At 48.3% G+C, this 17,785-nt stretch overlaps 1 protein-coding gene across 1 annotated transcript in view; it reads right to left on the bottom strand.

The window, feature by feature from the left end:
- Positions 1-2,014: 2,014 nt before the first annotated feature.
- The window catches only part of DSG2 (desmoglein 2), a 36,994-nt gene continuing 21,223 nt past the window's right edge, over positions 2,015-17,785 (bottom strand). The window contains exons 7-15 of the mRNA XM_080685955.1: positions 16,844-16,981; positions 16,535-16,720; positions 15,866-16,131; positions 12,625-12,767; positions 12,095-12,322; positions 10,169-10,396; positions 5,512-5,633; positions 3,764-4,099; positions 2,015-3,172 (exon numbers count right to left, since the gene is read on the bottom strand). Coding sequence (XP_080542081.1) covers positions 2,141-3,172; positions 3,764-4,099; positions 5,512-5,633; positions 10,169-10,396; positions 12,095-12,322; positions 12,625-12,767; positions 15,866-16,131; positions 16,535-16,720; positions 16,844-16,981 — 2,679 coding nt within the window. The 3' untranslated portion in view covers positions 2,015-2,140. The remainder of the gene's footprint in view (positions 3,173-3,763; positions 4,100-5,511; positions 5,634-10,168; positions 10,397-12,094; positions 12,323-12,624; positions 12,768-15,865; positions 16,132-16,534; positions 16,721-16,843; positions 16,982-17,785) is intronic.

The raw sequence follows: 17,785 nt of genomic DNA, 5'->3' as shown, positions 1-17,785 counted from the left end.
ACTTATGGTGTCTAAACATATTTGCCTTTTACTCATAGTCAGTGGGAGCAAAAAGTATCAGTCTTGTGCATAACACAATTCAAGTCAAAATTTCTATAAATGTGCTACAAAAATAGTATGTTTAAAGATTCATTTCCCTAAGCAAAATATCTTGAACAATCACAAAATTACATATTATTTAAAATTTCTGAAAATGATTGTTTGTTGTGGAGAATATTTATATAAATTGTTGCTGATATGAACATATACTTTGAAACCTGAAATGGATTTTTTTTTTTCAAGGAGCAATAAAAATACAATCTATTTATTTGGTCAAAACACCCAAATAACTTTACAAAAAAGGGCAAGGGTGTTACCCAAATTCATGTCAGTTACATATTTAATATGTAGTAAGTCATGATTGGCTAGTCAATGACTTTGAGACCTAGAATAAAATATTAACTTCAAACTCTTATTCTATAAATTATAAGGCCTTTCGATTTTTTGAAATTAAAGAGAGTGGCTTGTAAAACCTAGTTTATGCCACAAATATTGATTTGGCACCCAGGTTAGGCACTGAGGATAAATATGAGCCCCCAAACAGGCAGTTCTTTCTATACTGTATCTGGATAGCACGGTGGTGAATTTAGCTGAACAGAGTTAGAAGATAATAGAGCCTGAGGTTTTAGAAATAGTGTATTATTACTATCAAAAGTAAAGTGATTTTATAGTTACGAATTTCCCCTGGATAACTCCACTGAATTGGAAGTATTCAATATCGTCCTGATTACTGAGACAAAGGGGAAGGAGAGTGCTATTTTTAAGGTCATACAACACACACACACACACACACACACACACACACAATCATACGCAGTTATATGCACAGAAACATGTAATGTGTTCTTAGCATGTCAGTGCTCCAGAATTCAGTCCCCTAACACAGACGGGAAGACCTCTGGTCTTCGCTGGTCGCCCAGCCTGTGTGCACCTTGGCAGAGTGAGTGTGGACCGCGTGGAAAGCAGGGAGGACAGGCTGTGGAACAGGCTGTGCAGAGGCCGACGGCTTCCGGGCTCTGCTGTGTGCTGCTGACCTGGGGGCTCCAGTGGGAATCTGGTAAGTCCCCAGAAGCCAGGTTCCTCGCTCCTCAACTTGCTTTGTGACTGTTGTGTGGCCACAACTCACTAAATCCCAGAGCATTCCTGAAGGGCCCTCCTGGACGCTGAGCCAGCCAGGGCCGCTGTCTGTCAGTGACTGCGACACTTTAACTTTGTGTACGTGCTTCTCGTCTGTGAGGCTCAGGAAAGGCAGGTCCCCTGGAACGGGAGAGTTACTGCTGCTGCTGACCTCTGGGAGACTGTGCAGGCTTCTCAGGCGTAGGGTGAGGGGTGCGCTGTGCTGACTGCCAGGCGTAGGGGTGAGGGGTGCGCTGTGCTGACTGCCCAGGCGTAGGGGTGAGGGGTGCGCTGTGCTGACTGCCCAGGTGTAGGGGTGAGGGCGGCAGGTGCCGGCTGCCCAGGCGTAGGGGTGAGGGCGGCAGGTGCCGGCTGCCCAGGCGTAGGGGTGAGGGCGGCAGGTGCCGGCTGCCCAGGCGTAGGGGTGAGGGCGGCAGGTGCTGGCTGCCCAGGCGTAGGGGTGAGGGCGGCAGGTGCTGGCTGCTCAGGCGTAGGGGTGAGGGCAGCAGGTGCTGGCTGCTCAGGCGTAGGGGTGCTGCACGGTGCTGGCTGCTCAGGTGTAGGGGTGAGGGCGGCAGGTGCTGGCTGCCCAGGCGTAGGGGTGAGGGCAGCAGGTGCCGGCTGCTCAGGCGTAGGGGTGAGGGCGGCAGGTGCTGGCTGCCCAGGCGTAGGGGTGAGGGCGGCAGGTGCTGGCTGCCCAGGCGTAGGGGTGAGGGCGGCAGGTGCCGGCTGCCCAGGCGTAGGGGTGGGGGCGGCAGGTGCTGGCTGCCCAGGCGTAGGGGTGAGGGTGGCAGGTGCTGGCTGCTCAGGCGTAGGGGTGGGGGCGGCAGGTGCCGGCTGCCCAGGCGTAGGGGTGAGGGCGGCAGGTGCCGGCTGCTCAGGCGTAGGGGTGAGGGCGGCAGGTGCCGGCTGCTCAGGCGTAGGGGTGAGGGCGGCAGGTGCCGGCTGCTCAGGCGTAGGGGTGAGGGCGGCAGGTGCTGGCTGCTCAGGCGTAGGAGTGCTGCACGGTGCTGCGCTTGGAGACCCTGGTGGACGCGGTGGTTACAGTGCAGCCAGACTCCTCGGAGCTGAAACTGGGCGGAGGGCCTGGGATTCCAGCTCCAGAAACGACAGTCCTGGCCGTCACGGCCGTTTCGGCGGCCACCGGGGCGCTGGACTGCAGGGTGGAAGCGGGTGTCAGCACCCTCTCGGTCACGGTCACACTCCGCCCGCCTGCTGTGCTGGCCTGGGCCCGAGCAGGCTGCGCGCCCGAGCTGGGGGCCAGGAAGCTCTCTCGCTCACTCACCATCACGTAGTGTCCATCTGGCAGGTGCGGGGTGCCTTCTAGGGCACCGGACAGGCCCCTGCTAGGCTGTATGACCCTCTCCGTGACCGTGATGTTACCTTCATTAGCATAGTGCTGATTAGCATAGTGCTGATTAGCATAGTGCTGATCCACCACGGCAGAGGCTGGTGCGTACACCCGCTCGGTCACAATGAGGCCCTGAGGCTGTCGGGGACCCAGGACCACCGCCGGGGGCGGCCCACTGGGGCCTGTGGCAAAGGACGTTTCTGTCACGATGACATTTCCGGCAGCCAACGCGTCAGGGAGCTGGGCAGCTGCCTTCTGACCCTGCTTAGCAGACACAGACTTCTCGGTGACTATTTCCTGAGTGATTTCCTCTGCATTTGCTCCGAGCAAAGGTGTGGGAACTTGAAAGCTACCACCCGAGGAGGAGAAGGAACTCTCTGAATGAACCCTCGTTTGCTCGGAGAGTGAGTGGGAAGCGGTTTCTCTCCCGGGTGTCGGCCTCTGCTCCACTTCCAGGTCCACATCTATTTGTCGGCCCAAGCAAACTTCAGCCAGGGTCTTGAATTTTAATCCTAAGTCATCCAAGAAGTGGTCGTCCAGCTCTCCTTCAATAAAACTGCAACAGCCAATGGAACCGTGGAGCGATTCCGTGTCTTCCTGAGAATACATCAGGAGGCAGTCTTTGCCTATGTGACTGTCATCTTCCTCAGTGTAACAGGCGGCTTTCTAAAAGGGAAATAGAAACAGGCGTAGGATTAGTGACACCACCTCATGTAAGGACAAGACTATCTATATTCCTGCCCAAAATACGTAACTGGAGCGAATTGCAAGGAAGCATTAGATACCCACACTGAAGGACATCCGACAACACGTTGGCCTGTATTCTTAAAAAATATTAGTATTGTGAGCCCAGTCGCCATGGCTCAGTGATGGAGTGTTGACACATGAACCAGGAGGTCGTGATTCAATTCCCAGTCAGGGCACCTGCCTGGGTTGCAGGCTCGATCCCCAGTAGGGGGCGTGCAGGAGGCAGCTGATCAATGATTCTTTCATCATTAATGTTTCTATCTCTCCATCCCTCTCCTTTCCTCTCTGAAATCAATAAAAAAATATATTAAAACAATATATTGAAAAAAAAAAAAAAAGACTGGGGTCATTGGTGATCACTATGTAAGTCAGCTGACGGACTGGTTCAGTGGGTTGCATCTCTCTTCCCTCGTTACCTGTCTGCAATCTCTTTAAAAAAAGAAACGACAAAGTGCCATCCAGATCCAAGGCAATAATTAGCCTAATCACACGTTTTTCTCTCCTACCTACCTCAGTGAAATAGCTTCCTAAGAATTCCTCACTCACTGCACCGGCAGCCGCGCGAGCTCCGGCCATGTCTCTGAAAGTCCCCGTGGCCCTGGTGGTCCTGATGGTTTCGCCGCCTTGGAGGGCTCCTGCTGTCCCGGTGACCTGGGTGGTGCCCCCGGAGAGATGGCTCCTGTGTTCCTCCCACCGTCCGTCCATCTCGGACATGTCATGCTGCACTCTGGTGAAGGAAGCGGAGCTGCCTCCTTTCACGGTGGTCTCCTTGGCTGCCAGGCCTCCCGCTCCGCTGCCCACGGCCATACTCTCTCTGTGATCCGCTGTCAGCAGCGATGGCACCACCTGTGAGGGCCAATGCAGTTGAGAACTGAGTCGGAGGGGTGAAGGGTCTGTCCGGGTGGTAGGATCTGAGCTACATGGGCACACACAATAAGCTCTTTCCACAGAAACGAATTCGGAAAACGATTTTGGGTTGAATAACTTTTCTTTGAGTCTTCTGAAGACCCCCCTTCTACCTTCCTATTTTTTTAGATGATTATAATCCAAGGAGAAAACAAAAGTTACTTAAATACTAGAGGACCGGTGCACGAAATTCATGCATGGGTAGGGTCCCTAGGCCTGGCCGGCGATCAGGGCCGATCGGGGCCTTCCAGCTACTGGCCGGGGCCTCCCTTCCCTGGCTGCTGGCTGCTGGCCAGGGTCTTCCTTTGTTCCTTTGTTCCATGCCACCCCCTGGTGGTCAGTGCATGTCACAGCGAGTGGTCGAACTCCTGAGGGGACACTGCATATTATATAGTCATGGCTCATTTACTCGGTTGGCACCAGTTGCATTCCAACTTTCCTCGAGTTTAAAGCCTTCTTTATGATGATAGAACGGTTATTTTTCGTCTAGCTGGACACATGGTCATCGCAAATACAGATTCTATTTAAGCCTCCATTGCTGGTAGAGAGTGCCACCCGACTACGGCTGGTGAATGGGAGTTCAGGCAGATACGGAGGATGTGTCTTATGGGAATGTTTTTCAGGGGCAGGTCTTCACCTTTCTCCTGTCTGCTTTTGGGAATGTGGGGACAGCAGTTAGTGTCTGGAGCATGGACGGCAGGGGATGGAGCGCGTCTGTGGAGGGACAATAAGGAAAAAGGAGCCGGCCGCCACATGGGATCAACATGTTGGTCCTGGACCGCCCACATGTATACTTAAGCCACTGTTCTGAGTTCTCGGACACTTGATGCTAAATCATATCCTATTAGACATGAAGCTCACTGCAGACGGTGATGAGACTCAGGGTGAAGAAGACTCAATGAAGAGATAACAGGAGATGCTATTAAGTAGGTAGAATAGTGGGTTTCGCAATCTTTTACAACTGTAATGGGTTCCTCTGCCCACCCTACGTACTGAGGAAATGAAAATGCAGGAACATCTGGTTGTGAAAACGGCCCGTTTAATACTAGTAGTAAGAAATATTTTCATCCTAAATCTCTACACACTCTTGTTCTCTCTAACCTTTGTTCTGCATTCCCCGTGTCACGACCTGACCCCTTTTCGACATTCTCTGTAACCCAGGAGCTGCCACAGTACAGCAAAGCCCCCTCAACTCTGCCCTGGCAACGAACACAAGTAGGTTTCATTCAAAGGCATGCGAATGAAAGCTGTGAGGACCGCGTTACTCTCTCGTGACCTAACAAGTTAGAAACACTTCCCAACGGCCCTTTAAATCGGAAAAGACAAGTTTCATGCTTATCCCAGGATCTGACCTTGTCTTCGGGTGGTGCCCCTTCGTTATTCCAAGGGTGCAGCATCTCTACAGTGCCAGGGATGGGCGCAAAGCCTTTGGCGCCTTCCCCACAGTGCCACATCAGCAGCAGAAGCGGCACGACTGCACAGAAACAAAATCAAGCACAAAAACGTTAGCCCCACCTTAATTTCAAACGTGTCATATAATTTTGGAATTTGCATATATCACTTCCTGGAATTCAGTCTTCACTTATTTACAGCCCTACTGTTTCTTTTTCTTTTTTCACCCTGATCCAATCTCGCCGAGCTTGTGGTGGGAGAGGCACACCACGGTCTACAGGTGGGACGTGGGGTCCTGCAGACTCAGGGGCCTTGTCCATCAGGAGGCGGCTGTGTCTGGTTACTGAGTGGAACACCAAGACTGAATACAATAGTATCTAAATCATCAAAACCAACTTAAAGACTTCAATTTTTTAACCATTTTCATCTCTATTTTTATTTATTTTTATTTTTATTAAGTCCTCACTCAAGGATATTTTTCCATTGATTTTTTAGAGAGAGTGGAAGAGAGAGGGAGACAGAGAAACATTGATGTGAGAGAAACACATGGATTGGTTGCCTTCTGCACGTGCCCTGACCAGGGCCTGGGCCGGGGAGGATCCTGTAACAGAGGTATATGCCCTTGACCAGAATCGAACCCAAGACCCTTTGGTTCTCAAGCCAACGCTCTATCTACTGAGCCAAACTGGTTAGGCCACTTTCATTTCTAATATGAGAATATCCACTATGCAAAAAAAAAGTGTTAAAAAAATCAAAAGCTCCCAAGGGTAGAAACATTTTAACATGCTCAAATATTCTAGCACAGTGGTCAGCAAACTCATTAGTCAACAGCGCCAAATACCAACAGTACAACGATTGAAATTTATTTTGAGAGCCAAATTTTTTAAACTTCTAACGCCACATCTTCAAAATAGACTCGCCCAGGCCATAGTATTTTGTGGAAGAGCCACACTCAAGGGGCCAAAGAGCCGCATGTGGCTCGAGAGCCGCAGTTTGCCGACCACGGTTCTAGCACATTGGAATTTCTATAGTACTTCACCACTTCCTCCTAGAGTAGAATTGGGCAAAAGGCAGACTCAAAAGGGATTGGAGGTTCAAATCTACCTTTGGGTTACCCGAGTACTACTTTCAAAAACAATTCTGCATTAAAACCTTTAGGATAGATCTAGAACTCAGTACAATTTCAGAGCTCCCCCCTTAAATCTCATTCTACCTCCAGGAGGAAGCGAAGGCCAATGTTGGCCTCTCGATCAAGGTAGTGAAGACTTCACACCTGTGCACAGTACACCAGAACTGGGTGTTACTGCCACTCCCATTTGGCAGCTTCCAATGACGAAATGACGACTCCCTAGACATTTTTTATGTTAACAGTTGACAGCACAGTCACTGTAGCTACTGTGAGCAATAAAAAGAGTGAAATCAGCCAGGGGCAGTTCCAACATTTGTGCGAATTCAACAAATATTTGTCAAGGGTGTACCGGGTGCCAAGTGCCACAGTAGGCCCCTGGGAATGTGAGAGGCGGTGCAGGGAATCCCCAGCTCCAGTACCTCCCTCCCGGCTTGGGGCACTGCGGGAAGTCACTGTTACGTGTCTGTACCATAAAGCAGAGACGACGGTACGAAGCACACTGTAAACTGTTGAGTGATGTGCACCTACTGATGGCTTCGCCAAGCTCTCCCTGTCACTGAAATAGCGGGGCTGCCTCGGAGATGACCCTCTGCCCACATTCAGGGGTCAAGGGTAGTCGTCTTCCACGTGACCCGAGACTGCAGCCCTTTGTTCTCTCATGAAAGAAACCCTGAGGTCTTGGAGGACATGCAAGGCAGGCAGGACGGGTCCTCACTGTTGGGAGGCACAGAAGTCTCAGTTCTGTAGGCCCTGGTGAAGGGCAGGCCACCCAGAGGGTGTGGGGGGGTGAAGGGTAAGCCACCCAGAGGGTGTGGGAGGTGAAGGGTAAGCCACCCAGAGGGTGTGGGGGGGTGAAGGGCAAGCCACCCAGAGGGTGTAGGGAGATGAAGGGTAAGCCACCCAGAGGGTGTGAGAGGTGAAGGGTAAGCCACCCAGAGGGTGTGGGGGGGTGAAGGGTAAGCCACCCAGAGGGTGTGGGGAGATGAAGGGAAAGCCACCCAGAGGGTGTGGGGGGTGAAGGGTAAGCCACCCAGAGGGTGTGGGGGGTGAAGGGTAAGCCACCCAGAGGGTGTGGGGAGATGAAGGGTAAGCCACCCAGAGGGTGTGGGGAGATGAAGGGTAAGCCACCCAGAGGGTGTGGGAGGTGAAGGGTAAGCCACCCAGAGGGTGTGGGAGGTGAAGGGTAAGCCACCCGGAGGGTGTGGGGGGTGAAGGGTAAGCCACCTGGAGGGTGTGGGAGATGGAGGGTAAGCCACCCGGAGGGTGTGGGGAGGTGAAGGGTAAGCCACCCAGAGGGTGTGGGAGGTGAAGGGTAAGCCACCCAGAGGGTGTGGGAGGTGAAGGGTAAGCCACCCAGAGGGTGTGGGAGATGGAGGGTAAGCCACCCAGAGGGTGTGGGAGATGGAGGGTAAGCCACCCAGAGGGTGTGGGAGATGAAGGGTAAGCCACCCAGAGGGTGTGGGGAGGTGAAGGGTAAGCCACCCAGAGGGTGTGGGAGGTGAAGGGTAAGCCACCCAGAGGGTGTGGGAGATGAAGGGTAAGCCACCCAGAGGGTGTGGGAGATGGAGTGTAAGCCACCCAGAGGGTGTGGGAGATGGAGGGTAAGCCACCCAGAGGGTGTGGGAGGTGAAGGGTAAGCCACCCAGAGGGTGTGGGAGATGGAGGGTAAGCCACCCAGAGGGTGTGGGAGATGGAGGGTAAGCCACCCAGAGGGTGTGGGGGGTGAAGGGTAAGCCACCCAGAGGGTGTGGGAGGTGAAGGGTAAGCCACCCAGAGGGTGTGGGAGATGGAGGGTAAGCCACCCAGAGGGTGTGGGGGGTGAAGGGTAAGCCACCCAGAGGGTGTGGGAGATGGAGGGTAAGCCACCCAGAGGGTGTGGGAGATGGAGGGTAAGCCACCCAGAGGGTGTGGGAGATGGAGGGTAAGCCACCCAGAGGGTGTGGGAGGTGAAGGGTAAGCCACCCAGAGGGTGTGGGGGGTGAAGGGTAAGCCACCCAGAGGGTGTGGGAGATGGAGGGTAAGCCACCCAGAGGGTGTGGGAGATGAAGGGTAAGCCACCCAGAGGGTGTGGGAGATGGAGGGTAAGCCACCCAGAGGGTGTGGGAGGTGAAGGGTAAGCCACCCAGAGGGTGTGGGGGGTGAAGGGTAAGCCACCCAGAGGGTGTGGGAGATGGAGGGTAAGCCACCCAGAGGGTGTGGGAGATGGAGGGTAAGCCACCCAGAGGGTGTGGGAGATGGAGGGTAAGCCACCCAGAGGGTGTGGGAGGTGAAGGGTAAGCCACCCAGAGGGTGTGGGGGGTGAAGGGTAAGCCACCCAGAGGGTGTGGGAGGTGAAGGGAAAGCCACCCGGAGGGTGTGGGAGATGGAGGGTAAGCCACCCAGAGGGTGTGGGAGATGGAGGATAAGCCACCCAGAGGGTGTGGGAGGTGGGCTCTGACCAGGTGAATGTGCAAAGCGAAGATGAATGAGAATAAGATGAGCTTGTGAAAGTACCTTGTATCCATAATGCAAATTCAGACAACCAATCTGTGTGAGTGCCCTCTGTGGGCAGGGCGCTGTCCTAGGTACTGGGCAGCGAAGAAGAGACCAGGCCCTTGCCTCACAGAGCTTCTCACACGGGGACACCCAACTACGCAAAGTAAGTCAGAGAAAGGCAGATGCCAGAGGATTTCACTCACATGGAATCTAAAGAACAACACAAATACACAAAACAGAAACAGACTCACAGACACAGAGACCAGCCTGCGGGTTCCCAGAGGGGAGGGAGGTTGGGGGACCTGGTGCAAAAGGTGAAGGGATTAAGAAGGACAAGTTGGTAGTCACAAAGCAGTCACAGTGATACACAGTACAGCACAGGGAATGTGGGCAATAATATCGTAATAACTGTGTGGTGCGGTGGGTACTGGAAAAATCAGGGGGAACGAGTAGTGAAGTATATGATTGTCTCCAGCCATGGGCAAACTACGGCCCGCAGGCCGGATCCGGCTGTTCTGTCCGGTTCTCTTGCTCTCCCCTCCACTCCTTTACTTTGAATTTATATTAGTTCACACAAACACTCCATCCATGCTTTTGTTCCGGCCCTCCGGTCCAGTTTAAGAACCCATTGTGGCCCTCGAGTCAGAAAGTTTGCCCACCCCTGAACCATTATGCTGTACACCTGAAGCTAATACAAAATAATTTAAACATTTAAAAAATGTTGTTTTTTTTTTTTTAAGTGGGGACCCCAACGATGTCTATGTTAAAAGTTTGCCGAAGATCATGCTCGGTAGCCTTGGTGATTTAAATCAGAAAATGATACATTTGTATACAACCAAGTTCTGAGGCGTGCCCTAATAACCTTTGGTGAATTCACCAGTGATCAATTCTTGTTTCCCTCCTCCCCCTCAGTGTTCAGTGGGGTGAGGATAACTGTAAAGGAACCCATGACTACTGTGGTAACAACTCCAGGAAAGCCCTTAATGACCGAAGGAGCCAAACGAAATACTCACGCAGCAAGAGCAGAAGAGCTAAGATGATGAGCGCGATGGCGGCGGGCCCCAGGCCCACGTAGGCGCCGCGCAGCGCTTCCACGCAGCCGCTGCCATCCAGGCACTTGCACACGGTGAGCGTCAGCACCTGCTTTTCGGAGCAGCTGAAGCCCTGATTGTCTGAGATCAGGAGCTGGATGTCACTTCGCCCGGGCTTTTGCTCGCGTTGCTGCAGCAGCACGCTGGTGCCTGTGGGGGAAGAGGCAAGAGGGCACGAAAAGGAGTGATTACCAAGGAAGGGCAAGAGGGAATTATGGAAACATTTTATTTTTAAAGTAAGTTTTTACTGATTTTAGGGAGAGAGGAAAGGAGAGAGAGATATAAACATTGATGAGAAACATCAACATTGATTGGCTGCCTCCTGCCACCCCCTGCTGGGGATTGAGCCGGCAACCTGGGCATGTGCCCTTGACGGGGTATGGAACTGGTGACTTCCTGGTGCCTGCGTTGATGCTCAACCACTGAGCCACACCGGCTGGGCTAGAAACAGTTTTTAGTGGCCAGTAATACTTAGCACCAGTTAGAAGCGTCATCCTTTCTTCATGGCTCTATTTCTTTTTACCTTTTCGGGGGAGGGAAGGTGAAACTATCCACTTTTGGAGACACCCCAGAGGTGGGCTGGCATGTTGGTATGAAAAGGGTTTCGTCTAATTTCTTGCTTAGTCCAGACACTCCGAATACGTGGGTGAAGAGCAAAGAATAGGAGTTAGACCTGCCTTACCTTTACGATGATTAGCCTTCACAAATGTGTGTGGTTTGCCAAATACTATAAACTATTTTATGTACTGGGAACATAGTGACACCCAAGTGGTGAGTTAAGTGGTACTTCTATTGAATGACCTTTATTTTAGCATTTCATAAAAAAAAAAAAAATTATCCAGGCAATTTCAAACAACTGAAAAAAGAGTGTAATTAACCCCATGGCACCTGTTACCAGCTTTAACGTTACTGAAAGCTTTGTAAAGTGATTGTGAAGAGCTGTTAAACTTTAAATGTTTACATTAGACCTGTAAATTAGGAAAAACGTGGGTATGACATTTGAAACTTTTCGAGAACGAACACTAATTGTCTAGGAAAAGTCTTCTGGGTAGGTCTCTACATTCAGAACCACCTGAAGGGCACCGGAGGCTCACGTCAAGAAGGCGGACTTACCTTCTGAGAGAGCTATGTCCAGGGTGTGGCCATAGCATAAGGCTGTCTGGCATGGAGGGTCACAGAGACCCTCCGTAGTGGGTGTCCATCATTCACCCACTTCGTGACCTTGAGCAAGCTACTGAACTTTAGTTAAATCAAGGTTTCCTCAGCTAGAACGAAGGAATAATGTTATGGAGAAAGGGTTAAATGAGAGCATGCGTCTGAAGGGCCAGCCGAGTGCCTGGCACGTGGTAAGGGATCAATCAATGTTACTTGTTTGCTCAGACGGGCAAGGCGCTCCGCAGCTGGTGAGACACAGCACATCTTCAGGAGCAATTGAGAGAACACCCCGCTATCATTAGGGCCCTCCTCTGTTGTTCCGAACGGGATACTGGACTTGAGCCAGATAAAGGACACTGTGCCCAAGGTGTGAAACCTCATTTTATAACCCTTTGAAAACTGTATTGGAAATCCTATATAATAAAAGGATAATATGCAGATTGTCCCCCCCACCGGCAGTTCGACCTGAGTTCAACCAGGGGGTGGGGCTGGCCCACCAACCGCCTGCATCCCCTCCCCCTGCCCTGCCCGGCCCAATTGCCTGATGGGGGTGGGCCGGCCAGACCACACCTGTGCACGAATTCGTGCACCAGGCCTCTAGTATAATTGATAAAAGAAACCCAGCCTCTAGCATAAAGGCTTTCCATTTGTCCTGTGTAATATTTTGATCTGTCAGCCAGCGACTGGGCTTACTTTCTTTGTGTATGATTTTCCATTCCTCTGCCATGCCAGCTGGTTTGTCAATGACGACGAAAGTGAAAGGGTCACTGTTTGGGTACCCGTCCAGGTCCCTCGCGGTCACGTTCACATACTGCACGTCATCACAGACATTCAGCACCGGGTCCACCAGCGTGGGGCAATTGTCGTTGATGTCTTCCACCGTGATCACGACAGTGCCAGTGATGGTTTTTCTAGGAGAATCTTAAAGAAAGGGAAGAAAAAAATATGTATATTCTGATTCTATTGCTGTTAACAAGCATAGTTTGAATTTTCTTGCCATTTTCATAAGAAGGTCCTAACAAATGAGGACACTTCCTATCCTAGATATTTTTCATAGTCAGATCACGTACTATCTTTTAATCCATTAAATAAGTAGAAATGTGAAGATTTCTCCACTGGAGAGATTTGGTTTTTCTGTAAGATCAAAAGAAAGGAAGGTCTGTGATGTTGGAAAATAACATCAAACCTTATATAACCAAGAAAATATCTATTTAATAACTTACCTTCTGAGATAGCTAAAATCTTTACAGTGTATGTACCATTTTGGACATATCTGGATTCAAAATCGGGATATTTTACAAGTTTAATCTCAGATGTGACAGAATCCACAGAGACCCAGTTGTCTATATCTTCCAATTTGGTATATCTGTTTAAAACAAACACAAAATCAATTTTGAATTCTGGAGAAACTGTGACTCTAATATTTACAAACTCAAGTTTAACTTTTGCTTCATTGTATAAGTTCTTGTTACAGGCATTAATTTGAACTGTTTTTAATTTCCTGAAACTATCCTAAAAGCCCCTCTCTTTACTGCATAGACCACTTCTTTTGGAACCTTCCTTGTTCCTGTAACTCAAGACATACACACGAGGGCGCCATCCTCTGCCTGCTCGGCGGGGGGTCACGATCCTGTCTCCTAGCTCTCAGTCTGCCCTCCCTGAAGTTCGGGGTAAACCTTTGGAGAATGACGTTGTTACCCAACGAGACCTGGCGGAGAAAAGTAGTCTCACATGCTATTGTTTATTGGCATCATACTGTTTATTATCAATGTTTAAATAGACCAATTTTAAACATCAGTGACTGCTTTATTTTTTTTAAAATAAATTTTCTCTTTTTTTAAAAAAATATAGTTTATTGATATTTTACAGAGAGGAAGGGAGAGGGATAGAGAGCTAGAAACATCGATGAGAGAGAAACATCGATCAGCCGCCTCCTGCACACCCCCTACTGGGGATGTGCCCGCAACCAAGGTACATGCCCTTGACCGGAATCGAACCCAGGACCCTTCAGTCCGCAGGCCGACGCTCTATCCACTGAGCCAAACTGGTTTCGGCAGTGACTACTTTAAATGGAGTACTTTAACATTTGGAATATTGTTGATTGCTAAGAGCAATAAGGCTTCTTTCAGTGAGAAATGGTTCAGAGTGAAAACATGAAGTGATTCTGGGTTTCCTCCCTCAAAGCCAGGACAATTAGTGTGGAAAGAGGTAACTTTGGGAAAGGCGAGGAGAACTTTCCTGTCATGTCTTCAGAAATGTATGTACTTTAATACCATTGAGTTTGCAAATAACTGAATCCAAACATAAGCCAATGAGTATTTGGTTCAATTAACCAGACTGATAATTTATTTCCTGTTAAGTGGCTGTTTGCTAATTTATAGCAATACTTGTTTACATTGCTATTTAAAAATTCCAATTATACACTTTAACCTGCATTTCTGCTTTTTAATATTTCTACCAGTAGGGGATGATACATTTGGATTTTCACAAGTATTTCTGAATTTCATGTCCAGAATTTTAAAGCCTGGACTTAACTGATGTCAGTGGTTTCCCACATCCATAGTTATAATAATACAGGCAGAGTCTTAGTAAGAAGGATCCCATTTCCCATGTATGTGATCTCATTTATGGAATTTTCTCTCTTCTCTGTGGTAGAAATGATAGACACCAAAGCAGGATGGCGGCTCACATGTTATGCCAAATATCGATAAACAGTGGATGCATATGGATAATCAGTAAAACAGCAAATTATGACAAAGTTAAAGAATTAATTCTGTCCCTGTCAGCATTTCTAAATAGCAACCACTAATTAGTTAGGGAAATATTAGAAAATTGTTTAATTTAGTTGTGCATTCCATCCCTTATCTGTAAAATAGTAGGTCTGAATCCATCTTTAAGCTTTTTCTCATACTGAAGTTCTGTAAGTGCATGCTAAAGAATAAAAGAAAATCCATTTGAGAAATAAGGAACGTGGTTCATTATTTTTTCCAGGCAGAACATATATTTTGACATATTTATCACCTTTAATAAAAACAGCAGCCAAAGTTAAATAGGTGGGAAATAGAAGTTCCAATACATAGCCCAGTATGATTGCAGGATAATGAACTAGAACGTGTAAGCCTCTCAGTGGGCAGCAGTGAGAAATGGTCACAGAGAGCATGCGTCCTCAGGGCTGGGGATCCCGGTAGGAACGGCCTCGTTAGGGTTGGAGCTGTGGAAATAAAGACTAGACCGCAAAACTCCCACGAAGCAGGGTGGTTCCTGCAAGTATGGTGGGCAAAACAGGGTCACCAAGGCATGGCAGAAAACACAGCGGAGGCCGTTTGTTAATATTATTTTGGGAAAAGGCAATTTGCTACTCTTGGATGATGAATTCTATTAGAAGAAGTCACCAATCTCAGCTAGTGTGGCTCAGTGGTTCGACATCGACCTATGAACCAGGAGGTCACGGATTAATCCCCGTCAGGGCACATGCCAAGGTTTCAGGTTCAATCCCCAGAGTGGGGCGTGCGGGAGGCAGCCGATCCATGATTCTCTCTCATCATTGATGTTGGTGTCTCTCCTTTTCCCTTCCTCTCTGAAATCAATAAAAATACATTTTTTAAAAAAGAAGTCACCCAAAGGAAAGAGATTGTTGCAGGGCACTCAGCATTCCTGCTGTGGCTGACCACGCACGCTGACACACTACTTTATAAAGTGCTGGTACCAGGGGCGCTAAGGTCAGATTTCCCGGCGCAAGGACAGCTCAGCAACCAAACAACCCTGCTGACAGCAGGGCCGGGTGGCAGGCGGCTTCTTTAAGTTCCACCCGAGTAACTCTACCTGGCTCCGTAGTAACCGTCCTGTAGACCCGTCTCCATGGCATGGACCTGCGGTCTAAGATGTACATTTACTCTGAACATTTTAACCTATCGTGCAAACCTAAGGTGCTGCTCTAAGGGGGCCCAGCCCAGTCCCTTCCGGAGGGCACAGTGGTGCCATCTGGTGGGCTCTCAATCCAAGTATCTGAGTAAAAGCCACCAGGACCGAGACCTACGTCAAAGGCTCCGCCATCCCTGCACCAAACAGCGTGGTTTCAATGAAGAGTCACTTCCAGGATTGACGTGCAAATGAAACTGGTTTCTCCACATTAAAATACACGCGGCAACTATTTCTTTTAACCAACCCGGTATCAAGTGGAATTTGCAATACAATTTGCTGCTTTCTTGGCTGTTTTTCAGCCTTGCTAGCCAGAACTCTCTGAGGCGAGGGACCCAGCCCTGCCTCACACTCGGGGGGGAGGGAACAGGCCAGTTGTACCTCTCAGTTGCAGGTACAACTCTGGGAAAGTTAATCTATAGGCCGTTGGGGAATTACAATGCTGGGTGGGAAGAAATGAACTGTTCACCCTTCAGTGTGATTTTGTTGTAAACAGGCATTGAGAGTGGTTTACAATGAGCACCTCTGTTCGTCACTATCTCTTACTTTACGCGGGCCACTTGTCCAGTGTCTTCGTCAAAAGCTTGAAATTTCCCAATTACTCGGCTCAGGCTTGTTTTTTCCATGCTCTCGCTGGTGCGAATGGAGATTGTGCTGCTTCTAAAGTGAATGCCTTCTTTCACATTCTTCACCTTTACTTTGATGGGGATGGATGTCGGCTTATATTTACCCTTAACTGACTTGTGGAAAGGGGCTTTATTAGTGATAATAACGCTGAAGTCAAGATGCTTCATTTCTTCATAATCTAATGCCTAGAAAGGCGAAATCAAAGGGAACTGTTCAAAAGAGAGAACTAGAACACACACACACACACACACACACACACACACACACACGCGCGCGCGCGCAGCCACGTGTGATTTTAATGTTGGATAGGACAGTTTAACACAGCAGCACTGAGTATTCCAACTCATATTGATAACATGCATTTAAAAACCTGCCAACGTGGATATTCGTAACTGTGAAGGATGATTATGAAACATCCCCAATTAATTTTTTTAAAGGTCAAGGTCATTTAAAAAACATATTAATTCTGAACAATTTGAAGTGATTTCTTTCCTTAAGGAAGTTAATGGACATTCCATATCAGTTAATATTCCTTAAACTGGTTCCATGGGTTGGTTCTGGGGAAAGGGCTACAGACATAGCACTTACCTTAATAAGGACCACAATTCCTTCATTAGTTTGATTGTCAGTTTCTATGCGGAAATAACCCCTTTCATTTCCTGACACAAATGTAAAATTTGCCAACCAATTATCCGAGCCTCTCTCATCTCCGTCGAGCACTTTTATGCGCATCACTTCTACGTTGGCTCGGTTTTCTTCAACCATCCCTTCATACTGCAAGTCAGGAACACAGGATTTTCATGTTAATACCACACACACACACACACAAGTCATACATTTTTAGGTAAAACTAACATATGAATAAGTGGATACATTGGTTATAAAAGTAGTAGTTACCCTTTGACTCTCCACCACGGGTATATTGTCATTGACATCCAAAATACGGATCTGAACTTGAGCTTGCTTGACAGGCTTATCTGTTATTTCTCCGTTGCCGTCTCTGGCTTCCACCGTCAGAGTGTAGCTGCTGTGTTTCTGCAGGGCAATGCAAATATCCCCTGGTGAGCATCAACCCTCCAAACCTGTCTTCCTGGTTTTATTCACATCGCCATCAAGGAAATGCACCACAGTGCAGTGTACTCATAAGTAAGTTTCATGATCTGCTGTTATTCATGTGAAGATGTTTATTTGCTGTCAGTGATTTTCCAGAAGGGGCATAGAAGCCTGGAGGAGTTGCTGATAGTCAGTTTCTTAAAGATGTCCTTGGTGATATTAGTCAATTTCTTAAATATGTCCTTGGTGATATTAGTCAATTTTTAAAACATGTTTGTTGGTGATATAAGTCAACTTCTTTAATATGTCATTGGAGATATTAGTCAATTTCTTAAATATGTCTGGTGATATTAGTCAATTTCTTGAAGATGTCATTGGTGATATTACTCAATTTCTTAAAGATGTCATTGGTGATATTAGTCTATTTCTTAAACATGTCATTGGTGATAGCAGTCTATTTCTTAAACATGTCATTGGTGATAGCAGTCAATTTCTTAAACATGTCATTGGTGATATTAGTCTATTTCTTAAACATGTCATTGGTGATAGCAGTCTGTTTCTTAAACATGTCATTGGTGATAGCAGTCAATTTCTTAAACATGTCATTGGTGATAGCAGTCTATTTCTTAAACATGTCATTGGTGATATTAGTCTATTTCTTAAACATGTCATTGGTGATATTAGTCTATTTCTTAAACATGTCATTGGTGATATTAGTCAATTTTTTAAACACGTTCATTGGTGATAGCAGTCAATTTCTTAAACATGTCATTGGTGATGTTATCA

The sequence above is a fragment of the Plecotus auritus genome (genome assembly GCF_963455305.1).
Source record: "Plecotus auritus genome assembly, chromosome: 8".
NCBI lineage: Eukaryota > Metazoa > Chordata > Mammalia > Chiroptera > Vespertilionidae > Plecotus > Plecotus auritus.
The sequence above is the reverse complement of the archived record's forward strand: the minus strand, read 5'-3'. Positions and strand labels throughout refer to the sequence as shown.